The sequence below is a fragment of the Astyanax mexicanus genome, chromosome 4 (assembly GCF_023375975.1).
Source record: "Astyanax mexicanus isolate ESR-SI-001 chromosome 4, AstMex3_surface, whole genome shotgun sequence".
In the NCBI taxonomy this organism is placed as follows: Eukaryota; Metazoa; Chordata; class Actinopteri; order Characiformes; family Acestrorhamphidae; genus Astyanax; species Astyanax mexicanus.
This window is the reverse complement of record NC_064411.1, coordinates 48,818,476-48,834,275: the sequence shown is the minus strand read 5'-3', so window position 1 is coordinate 48,834,275 and position 15,800 is coordinate 48,818,476. Positions and strand designations below refer to the sequence as shown.

The 15,800-nt window shown below is 37.6% G+C and overlaps 1 protein-coding gene across 4 annotated transcripts in view; it reads left to right on the top strand.

Annotated features, from left to right (window-relative positions):
- The window catches only part of pip5k1cb (phosphatidylinositol-4-phosphate 5-kinase, type I, gamma b), a 67,363-nt gene that overhangs the window by 20,815 nt on the left and 30,748 nt on the right, over positions 1–15,800 (top strand). For 3 of the 4 annotated variants that reach the window (XM_022678842.2, XM_022678845.2, XM_022678844.2), the window contains exons 2-5: positions 12,008–12,039; positions 12,645–12,737; positions 13,384–13,514; positions 13,715–13,832. In XM_022678842.2, the coding sequence (XP_022534563.1) occupies positions 12,008–12,039; positions 12,645–12,737; positions 13,384–13,514; positions 13,715–13,832 (374 nt within the window). Of the gene's footprint in view, positions 1–2,704; positions 2,778–12,007; positions 12,040–12,644; positions 12,738–13,383; positions 13,515–13,714; positions 13,833–15,800 lie in introns of those variants that run through there. The other variant, XM_022678843.2, reaches the window with a different exon arrangement.

Below are 15,800 nucleotides of genomic sequence, written 5' to 3'. Positions count from 1 at the left end.
AGCATTCCTTTATCACTGTGGTTTAGTTTTAGCATTTAGCATTCAGGCTTTCTAAGGGTTTTTAATGGCTGTGTGGGATGTTCATACATTATGGCAGGGGTAATTGGTAATTACCTCTGAACGCTGGTTTTCAGAGCTGAAGATTTGAACTGCTAATATTAAGGCTATAATGGCTCAGTTGTGTTTACTGTCTAAAGAAATTCAGCTAGCGCTGTGGCTAAGCTAAGTTTAAATTTACTTTTAATTTGAATTTACGGTGGGAAAAGTAATATGATATTTTTATTCAGGTAAACAACATCACAAAACAAGTTTCTAAGCATTTCATGGGTACTCTCAAGTCTTCCACTCTCAAGTCTTCTGTTTAATGTCTGAGGAAATTCAGCAAGCACTTTGGTTAAGCTAAGTGTAAATTTACTTTTATTTTAAATGTAGGGTGGGAAAAGTAATATGAAATTACTCTTCCACACTTCTATTGTGCACTGCTTAAAAAACAGCATATACTTAAAAAATAGAATATATTTGAATATAATTAAAGTTACTTTATTTTAGTAATTCAGTTCAAAATGTGAAACTCATATTTTATATGGATATATTACACACAGAGTGATCTATTTTAATCATTTTTTTTTTTTATGTTGATAATTATGACTTACAGCCAATAAAACCCCGAAAATTAGTGTCTCAAAAAAATTGAATATTATTTAAGACTAATTTGTGCTTTTGGCAGTGTGGGCAGTGTGCCAAGTCCTGCTGGAAAATTAAATCTGTATCTCCATAAAAGTTGTCAGCAGAAGGAAGCATGAAGTGCTGTAAGATTTTCTAGGAAAACAAAACTGCACTGAGTTTAGACTTTATAAAACACAGTGGATCAACACCAGCAGACGACATGTCTCTCCAAACCATCATTGATCATCAGTAAATTTTACATTTCATTTGTAAATTAATGGATCAGAGTCTGGAGGAAGAGTGGAGAGACACACAGTCCAAACTGCTTGAGGTCTAGAGTGAAGTTTCTACAATCAGTGATGGTTTGGAGAGACATGTCATGTCATGACATGTCTCAGGTTTGGATTGGTTTGGTTGTGTGTAGATAATGGTGAATAAGTGTGAGGGAGGTTCAGGTATACCTGTGGGTGGGTGTTAATGTGTGTTGTTGGTTTGTCCTGACCCTAATCCTGCCACAACGTAGCCCTAGCCAGGTCTCCACTGTCTTTGACATTGAGGATTACCCCAACACCGGCACAGGACAGAGACACAGACAGTCTAGCTCTGCTTCCGCTACGGAAACCTACTCAAAGACCTTGTTTTTTGAGGTGATATAATATTCTTTTTTACCTAGAAGCTTTTCATGCAGGCTTTTGTGTTACACAATAGTCAATTTTGGACAGATACCTGTGACTGTGCAGTTTTGATCATATGATTCATGCAGGTACATTCTGATGCATGCAGTTAAAGGAGAACTCCAGTGTAAAATTGGCTTTTTGCATAGTTAAACATCATAAAAATTACTTATCTTTGATGAATAGCACACCTTCATTCACCCACAGTGTTCCAAGATCCAGAAATTGTAACAGTTTGTCCAAACACCCTTCAGACTGGGTGACACAGAGCATAATTTGCTTTGGAAAAATGTCTTTTTCCACCGTTATCCAGCTCAAAGTAGCTCCTACTTTCCACCTCCTTACTAGAAACCGGAGAGCCCTGACATTTAAAACAAGACATTAATAACTTAAAAAGTGCTCAAGAAGCTTATTAAACACCTCTGTTAACATCCCATAACGCAAGCTTTCAGGTCCGAGCGCCGCCATTACTCCTAGCACCGGCTGCCACACTATGTGGACTCTACTCTTTCATGAAAAAGTCATGAAAATTTATTGTTTAAAACATGTATGAACCCTGCAGTGTGGGGTACAGTTGTATTCCCTTTGTTACATTTGCAAAACACTTGTAATATTTCGGTCAATGTTACAAGTAATACAAAATACTTAATAAATGAAACATTCTAATGAAACTGATGGAAAAAGGATCTGATGCTTGATTTAAAAACCATAATCTGATCTGGTTCTTTAAATTTCGGATTTACTGAATATTTTTTTCTTTATTAGTTGAGTAGTTATTGCCATAACTGATGCTCTTAAACATATGAAGAGGACAAAAAATTCAAGTAATTAACTCTTAACTGAAAGCCACTGAAAGTGACTCTACCTCATAAAACTGACTGATTAAAAAAATTAAAGCCAAGATGTCATCTAAGCATAAGGTGCTACTTTGAAGAATCTAATATACTATAAAACATATTCTGGTTTGTTTAACTTTTTTTGTGTTTACTACAATGCATAAAACTTTTAAATAATGAAAAACACTATATTTGAAGGTGTGTCCAAGATTTTGACTGGTACTGTATAATGTATGTATCTCTAGGAAATGTCCTAATGTGAAAATGCCAGGGTCGGCAGTCCTTGAGACGTTAAGTAGCTCTTGGCCCGGTGCCGCCTCTCTCCTCTGCCCGTGTCCTTGGCACATGTTATCTTCCTGGTCCTATCCTGGACAGGTCGGGGCGGGGCGGAGCCCCAGAGTTTAATCCTGGACTCTGATTGGCTGCACACAGCTTCCAATAACCATGGAGCTGCGCTGTGTGAATAGGCCGGTGGCGTCAGATTATCGGCCTTTTCCCCAATCCTATTGAGTTCACCCTCTCTGTCCTGATCTGTTCACAAATAGAAAAGAAGTGCGTACAGCCCGGCGTCAGGCGAGCTGCAGGAGTTCTGTCACCTGAGGTGGGTTTTATTCCCTCATTTTATATGTATTTATATTTACATTTAAGGTATTTAGCAGATGCCCTTATCCACAGCGACTAACAACAGTTCTTTGATGTTACTTCAAAAATCCAAAGCTAGTTTGTAGACTAGGATCAAGAGATACACAGAGCTTAAACATGTTTAGAACCCTAGGAACTTTTTTTTTTTTTTGATTAGTTTAGGAACTCTGAAAAGATGTGTCTTCAGTCGATGTTTGAAGACCGCGAGTGACTCTGCTGTTCTAACCTCCAGTGGAAGTTCATTCCACCACCTTGGTCCTCCAGCAAAGAGAAGAGTCTGGATGTCTGTTTTCTGAGTGTTTTGAGGGACGGTGGTTCGAGCCGAGCTGTACTGGAAGCTCTAAGAGCTCTTGGTACAGATCTGGCTTTGACCACTGCCATCAAGTATGAAGGAGCTGGCCCGTTTTTTGCCTTGTAGGCCAGAGTTAGTTTTAGTTTTAATCGGATGCGGGCGGCAACAGGAAGCCAGTGGAGGGAACGCAGCAAAGGAGTCACATGACTGAACTTTGGAAGATTGAAAACGAGTTGTGCTGCCGCTGATCCTGAATTAATTGTAGTGGTTTGGTGGCTCTCAGTGGAAGACCAGCCAGTAGGGAGTTGCGTAGTCAAGTCTTGAGATGACAAGAGACTGCACAAGAACCTTAGTGGCTTCCTGAGAGAGAAACGGTCAAATTCTTCGGATGTTGTACAGGAGAAATCTGCATGACCGAGTCAGATTTGCAATATGGCTCGAGAATGATAATGATATTTGTGGTTTCGGCTTGAGTGGGTTAGCCAAACTTCTCTAAATGGTCTCTGAATGTGACTCAATTAGGAATTACTGTATTTATGAAGAAGCTCATGGAAACTGAAACTTGCGAGACTTTCTAGATTGTTCTCCCATGTTCCAGTATGAGTACTCCTCTCTAGATGTAGTTGACCCGAGGTGCAAAGCTGTGGTTTTCTCTTTTGAAAAGCTGATTTGAAGCAGAAAATCCTCTCCCGTGATCAGAAGCTTTTTTTAGCTGCAATATAAAGCGTTCACTGAACCGATATGAACCGGACATGCAATGAAGCCATCTGCCTGAGAGTGATGCCTTCAGTTCTGGCTCTGTTTTGAAGGGTGTGTGTTTTTTTCAAGGACCAAGAACCATAATTCAATATCTATATACAACTCTGGAAAAAAATAGTAAGAGACAACTTCAGTTTCTGAATCAGTTTCTCTGATCTTGCTATTTATAGGTATATGTTTGAGTAAAACGAACATTGTTGTTTTATTCTATAAACTACAAACAATATTGTCATTTATAGCATTTATTTGCAGAAAATGAGAAAAGATGCAGAGCTTTCAGACCTCAAATAATGCAAAGAAAATAAGTTCATATTCATAAAGAAAGAGTCCAGAAATCAATATTTGGTGGAATAACACTGGTTTTAATCACAGGTTTCATGCATCTTGGCATGTACTCCTCCACCAGTCTTACACACTGCTTTTTGATAACTTTATGCTACTCACTCCTGGTGCAAAAATTAAAGAAGTTTAGCTTGGTTTAATGGCTTGTGATCATCCATCTTCCTCTTAATATATATTTCAGAGATTTCAATTTGGTAAAATCAAAGGAACTCATCATTTTTAATAGGTGTCATTTTTTTTCCAGAACTGTATATATTTATATATATTGTGATAAAAAGTTTTAATAATGGTGATATTATTTCAGTATACATTATTTACAGCATCTGTCACTGAATGACATTGGTGCACTACATGAATTAGCCACCTCTTTGGATGTTTTTGACAATTTTTATGTTTTTATTGTTTGTATATGAATATAGAATATACCCCAAATAAATAAATGAAATAAAAATAAATATAAATCTCATCGTAAACAGCATTGTTGACACATAAGTTAATTTACATTGTTAAGAAAAAAACTAAATGGACAATATTAAGGTCAGCAAAAAGATTCAGGTTTATATATTGTTTGATACATCAATAATATAATTATCGTGACAGGTCTAGCGGTTATATGTATTGCTGCTTTCTGTGATTGCACTGCACTTTGATTTGATTTTTGACAGTAAAAACAACTACCATGATTAATTATTAAGCTAATTTGCATATTAAATGTGTCTTCTTTTGACTAGATTAGTATTGCAATACTTTTTAATACGTCAAATATCGTTCAGCCTCAGTACTGCTGAACTGCTTTTACTCAGAACATCTTTACCATGCTAGTCTTTTCTGCTGAACCTTTGCCCAGGGCTCAGATGTGAATGTTGGGTTGGGTTGGGTTGGTTGAGGTCAGGGTATCTGTGGTCGTGAGGCCGTACTGTTCACAGTCGCTCTGTGCTGGGGAGGGAGGGGCTGCGCAGGCCTCTGGGCGTTCTGCGCTAACCCTAATGCATGCAGACAGCCTGTGCCCGATCTGCAGGCAGCAGCGCTGTTGGTTTATTTCTAATGAATAAAGTCAGGAGGAGCTATATTAGGTTTAGGCATCTGTTGCTAAGGTAGAAGGGAGCAAATATGAGAACGTGCCACCAATGAGAGCTCCTTACGATCCTTCCAGCACAGTGGCTTTGGTCCTTGCCAATTGTGCTACATATCTAATCTTTCCTGTGACGAAGCTTCTGGCATATTCGCTTTCTTCCATGCTAATTAATTATGTGCTGTTATTTTCATGTTGCAGAAGAACAGAATGTTAAGTAGCTTTATTAATAAATTGTTCATGTTTCTTGTTGTTTGAAGGGTTTATTTGAGTGGAAAATTCACTGGAATGATGGCATTGTTCCACTGAAGGTCTCAAACTAATTTGAGGCCTTTACCAAATGTGTAGAAATAATGTCTGTGGAGAATGAAGATCCATCAAAACATTTAGGTTTTGCCAAACTAAACTAAATAAAACACTTGGTCAAATAATTAAAAAAGACATGTTTTTTCCACTTTTTTTCTCCAGTGAATTAAATAGCAAAAGGGTAGTTTTGTATTACTATTTTAAGAAAAAGCAATTACAAGTATTCTCCTCAGCTGTGCTATTTTACTCTTGAATTTATGTCAGCAGTGCCATTCAAATCATACATGTACCTCAGCAGTGCTATTCTTGTCATAAATTTACTTCAGTAGTGGTATTCGAATCATACATTTACCTCAGCAGTTCTACTCTGATTTTGAATAAAAAAAACATGGCAATCTCCAAATACTGTTGTTTCTCCTTTATGATGCTTCACCAGCACCTTTACCATATATATATATATATATGCTTTACCATATATATATATATATATATTATTTTTTTTTATTATAAAACATTCAATGTTTTGTCATATTGCCAAGTTTATCATTATCACAAAAATACCTTGAAATGATATAATACTATATAATACTATATCATTTAATAAATATTATAGTATTTTATATATATATATATATATATACTAAATCAACAAAATAAATAATAAAGTTTTAAATATTAAATATTAAATATAACAGTTGAAGAAAAGAAAAGTAGAAGAAAAAATATTATATAAACATTTGTCGGTAGCTTACCAAAACTGATATTGCATAAAATAATATTAATGTAACAAAATCAAAATTGTAACACAAATAAAGTAATGTAACAACAAACATTTATTACAAAAATAAAGTGTAAATAAAGCTAATACAGTACATAAAGCAAAATACATGCTTTCAAAAATATCAAGATGTATATCATGATGTGTAGTTTTTGGGGGTTTTGTTAGATTTTTTGGGCATATTAATGCATATTAACGCGTACGATATGATGGCATGTCCAGAGTGGGCGTATTAAAAAAAAAAAAAGAAAGCAAGTGAAAACTGAGCAAAAAGCAGAAGAACATGAATTATTCCCCACAAAAGCCCAGAAATTCAATGCCTGACAGCTGCATTGTTATCGGATGACTCCGTTATTGCATGACAGGGACACTCCATTGTCTCGTCTCGGCAGACGGCTACACCTGTCAGGGCCCTGCTTTGGCTGACAGCCAGCGCTTTGTTCAGCCGTCATGTTGATTGCTTTCAACAAGGCTGTAGATGTTATTGGCAGTGACAGTTCTGAATTGTTTTTGTTGTGTGTTTTTTTATTTATTTCACTTTAATTCTCTCTCCAAGGCTTTCGGAATGCCCGGAGCAGTCCTGAGCGCTAACGCTCATGCTAATGCTAATGAAAACTGCATATATTTTGAGTCATAGCCTAGATTTGATTTTCATCATGCAGTTTTTCTGAAAGTGCGTCATGCTGTGAATCTGGAGCATCAGAAGTCTCCGAAGAATATTCCTGAAATAGCTGTGAGTGGCCTGCATTGGATGGATAGGCTTTGCAGTGGACCATAAACCTTTTTACAAAAAGTAGGCTAACCACAGCTTGTGTGTGTCTGTGGCACGTGGGTATGTACCTATATTTGTGTGTGTGTGTGTGTGTGTGTGTGTGTGTGTGTGTGTGTGTGTGTGTGTGTGTGTAATCGTTTTTGGATCTTCACACAGGGGGCGTTTGCTGACTGTGATGCTGAGATCTGACCTAAAACCAGCCACCAACAATATAGGCCATCGATTTTATTTTCTATTTTCTCCTTTCTACTTTCATGGTCGTCCCACTTTACTGCCAGACTTGGAGCCAGACTTATTTTCAGACTGAAAAACACTTTTTTACTGATTTTTACTGATGTTCAAAGAGCTTGCGGCAATTATGAGTGGTGCACTGCCATGCTACTGAAATTGCTATCAATATTGATACCGATATCTCTTTTTTCAAAGCAATTACAAGTAATTTTCCTCTGCAGTGCTATTCTACTCTTAAATTTACTTCAGTAGTGCCATTCAAATCATACAATTTCCTCAGCATTGCTATTTTTAAACCAGCCAAACAACAATATAGGCCATCAGTTTTTTTTATTTATTATTTTCCTTGTTTTTTGTTTCTCCTTTCATGGCCGTCCCACTTTACTGCCAGACTTGGTAACCAGACTGATCTCCAGACTGAAAAACACTTTTTTTTTACTGATTTTCTGCTTATGTTTATATATATCAATATATCATTTTTCAAAGCAATTACAAGTCATTTTTCTCAGCAGTGCTATTCTAGTCTTAAATTTATATCAGTAGTGCCATTTAAATCAGATCAATTCAGTTTACCTCAGCATTGCTATTTTTATTATAGATGTACTTCATAAGTGCCATTCGAATCTTACATTTACCTCAGCAGTGCTATTCTTTTCTTAAATGAACTTCAGTAGTGCCATTTAAATTATACATTTACCTTAGCATTGCTATTTTTTAAATCATAAATGTAATTCATTTACTCATTCGAATTATACATGCTGAGATCTGACCTAAAACCAGCCAAACAACAATATACACAATACACTTTTTTACTGATGTCCAATCACAATTTTAAAGAGCTTGTGGCAATTATGAGTGGTGTACTTGTATACTACTGAAATTGCTATTAATATTGATACCAATATCTAATTTTCCTGTTGTCACGATAGCAAATACTCACGGGTATGCCCTAAATCAAGCTGCACAGAGCTAAAATAGTGCCCTAGGTTTTCAAAACCTGATTGTAATGCCAGTGCAGTGCTAGCCAGCGCCCCTTCAACGCATATACTGTATCTGTTGGCTTATTTAATTTTAGTTTTGTATTTTAGTATGATTGTTACTGCAGTTTGAAATAATAACAGGTGTCAGTGATGGCACAGATTAACTGAAATCAGCCAAAAACAAGAATTGCTGTTATTATGTGTACAGTGCAAGCAGTGTTCAGAGGAGGATCACTATGCTTACGTATTTAAAGTGATACATCAAATTCATCCTTAATCCTGGTGTTTTTAGTTTTTTAATTTTATTTACAGTCACACTGACACTAGCATCTACCCTGAGTTAATGGAGTTGTTGCTGTAGCCCAGTAGGTTTGTTTAACCTGTGATTTTGTAGGAAACGCTGTGGTCCACAGGGAAGAAGCCGTACTCTGTACAGGGTTATGTGTATGTTTTATTGATGCTGAAGGAAGTGTGTTGAAGCTCTGCGTGTAGAGTTTTGCCCCTAATGACATTTAGCTGTAGTACACTCTGAATCATAAAGCAGACTCTGTGGACTCTCTATGGGATTCCTGTGAGTAGACTCTAAACTAGCTCCAGGTCGCAGCTACCTGAAGACCAGAAACACTCTTCAGTAGGCAGATACTATGTGAGTTGGGGATGAGGTTGAAGGTTGAAGGTGGTCATGATCTAATATCCTGGCCTCACTAATGTTCCTGTAGTTTAATGCAATCAAATCCTCACAGCAATGACCCCAAATCAGTTACTCCAACTGAAGCAGGTTACATTATATTTAATACAGTTGATTTCAGAAGAAAAAAATGAATGTGCAATGAACAGGTGTCCCGATATTTTTGTCTATATATTAGGGGTTTGCCATATCGAATCATATACAATAATATTGCCTACATTTTTGAATATTGTGAACAATATTATACCCTGAAATATAGTCCCGTATCACCTACCCCTAATTATCACACTACTTTCTTCTGTTTTTATCAAGAGAAAACTTCACACTGTTCTCATTTCCCATTAAATATCTACTAGAGACAGATTATATCTGTCTAGTATCATTTATTTTACTTGATACTGCCATATCAAATCGTATGCAATAATAAAATTTTATTTTAGTTTTGTTGCAGTAGTGTATTCTTGAAATATTGTTTTAATTTAGTCTTATGTCATATTGCCAAGAGTATTATCATTGCAAAAATATTGTGATACAATTTTAGCACCATATCGCCCACCCCTACTATATAGTGTACTATATAGTCATTACAATAGTTAATACAAGAATATTTGGCAACATTCATTGACTTTTCTTGGCTTTTCTAGACCAATTATCCCATCCTTTGAGCTGCTACTCTCCACTGTATGTCCCCCATTATGAGTGATGCCACAACATAAGGAGAGTAAAGACTAGCACATGCCTCCTGTGATACATGTGAAGTCAGCCACCACCTCTTTTCAAACTGCTGTTAATACAGCATTGCTGAGTAGCATCACAGCGCGCTCGGAGGAAAGCGCAGTGACTCGGTTTCAATACATCAGCTCACAGATGCCCTGTGCTGATCGACATCACCCTGGTGATAATGAGGGGAAAGGGAGCCATCTACCCACCCAGAGAGAACACTGGCTATAAAGCCTCTTTCAGTGTCTCTGGGCAGTGTAATGTGTGTGTGTGTGTGTGTATATGTGTGTGTGTGTGTATGTGTGTGTGTGTGTGCTGTGTTTGCTCAGCATATTTAAATCTCTCTCTTGCAGACAGCTCCAGCAGATGTGATTTTAGCTTCTTTTTTCTCTGTCTGTCATTTTTTCAGACATATGCTTGTCTAAACGTGGCTGTGGCTGCGTCTGCAATATAAATACACACAAACAAATGCACCCAAACACACACACACACACATTTATTTAGGTTTTACTGTGTAATCATTCTTTAGAATAGAGTTTTGTTTAGCTGCAGAGCTTTCTAGGTAGAAAAAGCTACATTTTGTATTCTGCTGTATTCTGTGAGCAGAGCACCCCAAGCAATTCAGATTGTTACTGTAATTGGTTGGATAAACCCAGGTTTTAATGTAATCCACCACAAGTTTGGTCATGTCTAGGACTGTCACGATAACAAAATTTTCAGGATATATTATATATAAAAGATAATATTGTAATTTTTAAGTTTTAAGCTATAGAAAATGCTTTTTTTTCCATTTTTAAGACAATGTGCCACAGTAATAATATACTAGCCTAATAATACTATTACACCATTTTACAGTGAAACTAACTTTTTATTATTAAAAACAGACATTGAGCTTCCAATATAAAACTATTTTAATATCCTAAATAAATAAAAAAATAAAGTACACCCACCCTGGGACTCTGTGGGTTCTAAAAAAAAACTACACTAAATATTAAACAGACCTTTATAAAAAAAATAAAGTAACAACAAATATATAAAAGTAACATTTACATTAATACATTTTTTAACTCTGGATATAACACAAAGGAAATTACAGTTTTTCTGATTATATATGCATATGCTGTGTCCATATGTGTCCATATGATCAAAGACACAGATGGCTCAGCCATAGCTCTTGCTATAAATGTATTTTTTCTCCACACACTCTCCGCTGTGTGTGCACGTGTGTGGGGTTACTGGCTATTATCGACGTCGGCAAAAATGATCGCGGTTAAAATAAATATCGTACGATAAGTCGATCACTTAATTATCGCGACAGGCCTAGACATGTCATATTACGTAATCACTAATGTGTTGTTAATACATGACAAGGCCTGAGGGCCTGAAGATCACCAGCATCCAATATGACTGCTTCTAATTCTCTGGATCTGTTGATGATTATATGTACTGTAGATGTAGGGATATCAGAAATCTTCACCAGTTAGAGGAACTATTTCTGAATTTTTTTCACAACTCTCTTATTAAGATTGGAGTATTTTCGAACAGAAACCGCTGCTTTTTAAAATGCTCTTTTTATACCTAATCATGCAAGTTAGTATCAAATTGCTCCTATTGCAGCAGCAATTCTTTATTAGTTCCCTTTCCCAACATTTTTGAGAAGTGTTGCTGCCATTTAGTTTTAAATGAGTTCATGTTTTCATGAAATGGTAAAATATCACGTTTTTTTATACCTAATATCTGTTCTATTTTCTATTTTGAATGAAATATGGCTCTCTGAGATCATCAAATAATTGCATTCTAAATGTACTTAAATTTACATCTCTATATTTTTGTATATACAGTATATAATATAAGTAACTTTTTTGTATTGCACCTTTTTCAGACTCAAGGTCAGTGTACAGCAGTAACTCTGCCTGCTATGTTAACCACTACGCAGTTGGCTCACAGCAAAGACAAAACCAGGCAAAAATAGAAATATATGGTGCATGCAGTGTCCTTGGTGTGTCTTTCAGTCTAACACACACACACACACACACATGCACACACACTCTCACACACCCAGCAGGAGCTGTGTGATCCACAATGCTGAATTACTGCATTTATCACTTCCTCTGTGTGAGCGCTTTCATTTTACACCTGAACAGGATTTTACATCATAGTTTAAATATAACACGCTGACTGTAGAGCATGCTGCAATAGTGTGGTTATGGCCATTAGGAGTGACATGTCTGTTTGTTTGTTTGTTTCAGACACTGCTGCTAAGAAGGCCTACATCACAGAGGTGAGTCCAAATAATTCAGATTTAAATTCACATTTCACTTGATTTTGTTAGAATTATGTTTAATGAAATGTGCTGCATCATTTTGCAACTTTAGTTAAAATACAAAGTCAAATTCAAAGCCAAAAGATGCAGAACCAATCAGATTCTCTATTTTAGCTGGAAGCGGGACACCAGAAACTCAAACGGAGGTGCAGAACCAATCAGAATCTCTATTTTAGCTGGAGGCAGGACACTAGAGAGTCAAACTCAGATGCAGAACCAATCAGAATCTTTATTTTAGTTGGAGGCGGGAAACAGAGAGTCAAACTCAGATGCAGAACCAATCAGAATCTCTATTTTAGCTGGAGCAGAGCAGCAAATAGTCAAACTGAGATGCAGAACCAATCAGAGTCTCTATTTTAGCTGGAGGTGGGACACCAGAGTGGCAAATTCAGCAAATCCAGTGTGGTAGGGGGGGTGGGCACAAACTGTCAATTTGTTTTTTCCACTTCAATTAAATTCTCTCTCTTTCTGTATCTGTGTGTGTGTGTCTCTCTCTCTTTCTTTATCTCTCTCTGTGTCTTTCTTTCTCTCTCTCTCTCTCTCTCTCTCTCTCTCTCTCTCAGATGCCCTCCTCATCTTGCCACCCAGGTTCTGGCCCTGAGAAGAAGATCGGCCACAGAAGGGTGGATGCATCAGGGGAGACCACCTACAAAAAAGTACACACCCATTACACACACACACACACGCACAGAATCATTCCCATTAGGTGTCCTGTCTCTATTTTTAGCTCTCTTTTTCCCCTCTCCATCCTTTTTTCTCTTAGCTCTTCCACAAAGCCAGCTTACGATGCTCCTGAATCTTTTTCATCTAATTTCTTAGTGATATTCCAGTGTTTAACTGTGCGGCCCTATATTATTCTTACATTATACACTATACTGACATGCCCTTGGTCATGGTACGGGAACTTGTATCACATCTTGTGGATTTTTCTGCACTGATATGTGAGATATGCCACTGTGCTGTCCACTGTGGGTGCCAGTGGCAAGCCTTGCCATGAGCATGTTGGCCAGTGTTTGGCATCACTTACAAGATTGCTCTTCACAGAGTATACAGGTGTGTGTGTTCCCTAGCTGTCCTTAGAGGTGACGCTTCATGATTGATTTACATACTGCTGTCCCATGACTTTTGGCATGTCCCTGTATGTGCTTCACTATCTAGTACCTGCATTTAGTAATTATTTCAAATCGAGCCCATATTAACTCTAAAATACTGCACTTTACCTCGTGTTATTGGTTAGGTTTAGATCTGACAGTGTTTAAAGCGAACTAAAGCTTGACCCCCTCATCTGTGTTTGACCCCCAGACGACCTCCTCTGCCCTGAAAGGTGCCATCCAGCTGGGCATCGGCTACACAGTGGGCAACCTGAGCTCCAAGCCTGAGAGGGATGTGCTCATGCAGGATTTCTACGTGGTGGAGAGCATCTTCTTTCCAAGGTATGTGTGAGAGAGGGAGAGAGTGTGTATGTGTGTGTGTGGGTGTTTGTGTGGGTGTGTGTTAGTTACACACTTACGGACAGAAGTGCTGTTGTTTCGAGTGCTTTTAGTGAAAATGATATCAGTGATCTGAAGAGCTGAGCCAACTTTTTCATCTCTCTCCTTTTCTCTCTCTCTCTCTCTCTCTCTCTCTCTCTCAGTGAGGGCAGTAATCTGACTCCAGCGCACCACTATCCAGACTTCAGGTTTAAAACCTACGCCCCTGTGGCGTTCCGCTACTTCAGAGAGCTGTTTGGGATCCGACCCGATGACTACCTGGTAAGATATAGCCCCCTATTTAAGCTATTTATAGGTGAGCCAACAACCACGCAGCTTGATTTAGGGCATCTCGGTCTTTGGTATTGTGAGGACACAAAAATACTTTTTTTGGCTAAAGGCTAACCTAAGCTAAGCTAAGTAAACAGAACTGTAATAAAAAAGACTTTATTTTAAAGTCAAATGAGCACTGGGTGTAATCTACACAGATTTATCCCTTCCGTTTATTAACAGTAAGCTTATACCAAATTTCTCCAACACTAAGGCTGGAGCATTAGCATTAGTGGCTAACCATTCCAACAGGGCTAGTCGGGGTTAGGAGCAGGCTACAGGCTGATAATACTTCCCTCTGAACGGGGAAATAGTGGTTAGCGGGCAATGCTAATGCTAATCCAGCAACGATGTTGGAGAACTAAACTGAAACTCCTTTATAATGTTGCACTTTACTGCTCTTTAATGCTCCTTACAACCTGCCTGGTAAAACTCATACATAAGACGCACTGTACTAAAAAAAGGACCACTGACAATTTTTTGGAAAAATAAAAGGATTTTAAGTGAGTCTTACAGTGCGAAAAATACAGTACGCCTTTTGCAGCTCGAAGCATTCAAAAGACTACAGTAATACTCTCTATTAATCATCATAGATGTGTTTTTGGACTTTATGTGAAATAAAGCAATCAGTGTGCTTTTTCCTTTAATTGCCAGAAGTGTGAAGATGTGTGAGCAGCAATGTTATTTTATTTTGTATTCTCTTTATTGTTGGTGTAAAAGTTGGGTCTGCACACTGCAGCGCGTCCTTGTGTGTGTGTTTGTAACTAAAAGGGGTGTACTGCGTGCTAAGCGCACATGGCAAATGTGCGATGCCAAGATACCAATGACCATCTCACTGTTGACTGTTGTCAGGGTTTTAATCAGTCAGTGGTGCACCTGTGTTCCACCTGTGCACCTGTTCTTCCACTGCTAAGATAGCAATATGCCACAAACACATCACTTCCATACCTCCACGCCTATCAGCGTAGATTTAATCGGGAGCTCTGTTTCTATTTAAACGACACAGGCACAAGAAGTGAAAATAGACTGTTCTCAGGGTATAGGATAGCAATGAGCATCAAGGCAAACCTAGCGCAGGGTATAAGATAGGGCCCCAATATCCTGCAGAAGTGATATTCATTAATTTATAACTATTTTAAAGAAGGCTAAAAAGAATACAATCTGATGTATAGTGCAAAAAAGCATTTATGTATATGTACTTTTTAAATCTAGTGGTAATCTTTATACATAATTATATTTTTTTCTTGTGTGTATAAAGCCCACAACCAAGAACATCATAAACGATTATGAAAGTGTTTGTGAATACATTTTAGAACAAAACCTTTTAAAAAAGTGATCATTTATCTAAACATCCATCAAAATTGCACTTGAATACAAGTCATTTACCACCCACATCTGGACGTTTGAAGAAGGCATTTATAGAGAAGAGCTCACTACAGACCTTACTAAATCTCAATAGAACTCATTTCAGTAATAACAATAATCGTACCACATTTGCTTTATGCAGAGCAGATTGGCGTGTGTGTGTGAGGCTGATGGAAGACGGCCACAGCTCTCTGCCATCTGGGCGGAGAGAGGGGGCCTGAGTCATTCTTCTGGCAAAGGTGTAGCTTCTGCATGAGTCAGTGTTAGTAATGCATCATTTTGGACGGTTGGGATTAAGGCCAGAGTCATTATTATCTGCTGTATGGGCACTGTTTTTAATATGTACTATCTTTAAGGGTAAATATGGACAACAGCCGTTTACATATAAACAGACTTAAGCAGGAATAATGTAGTTCATTTAGCTAGTATGCCTGCTAGCATAACCGCTAATCCAAAATATAGTGTTTAGTCATCTGGTATGAGGCAAAACTGTCTTGTCTATTGGCTGCAGTTCATCTTGGCAGAGACTTGCAGTCCCACATCAATTTAGTTAAA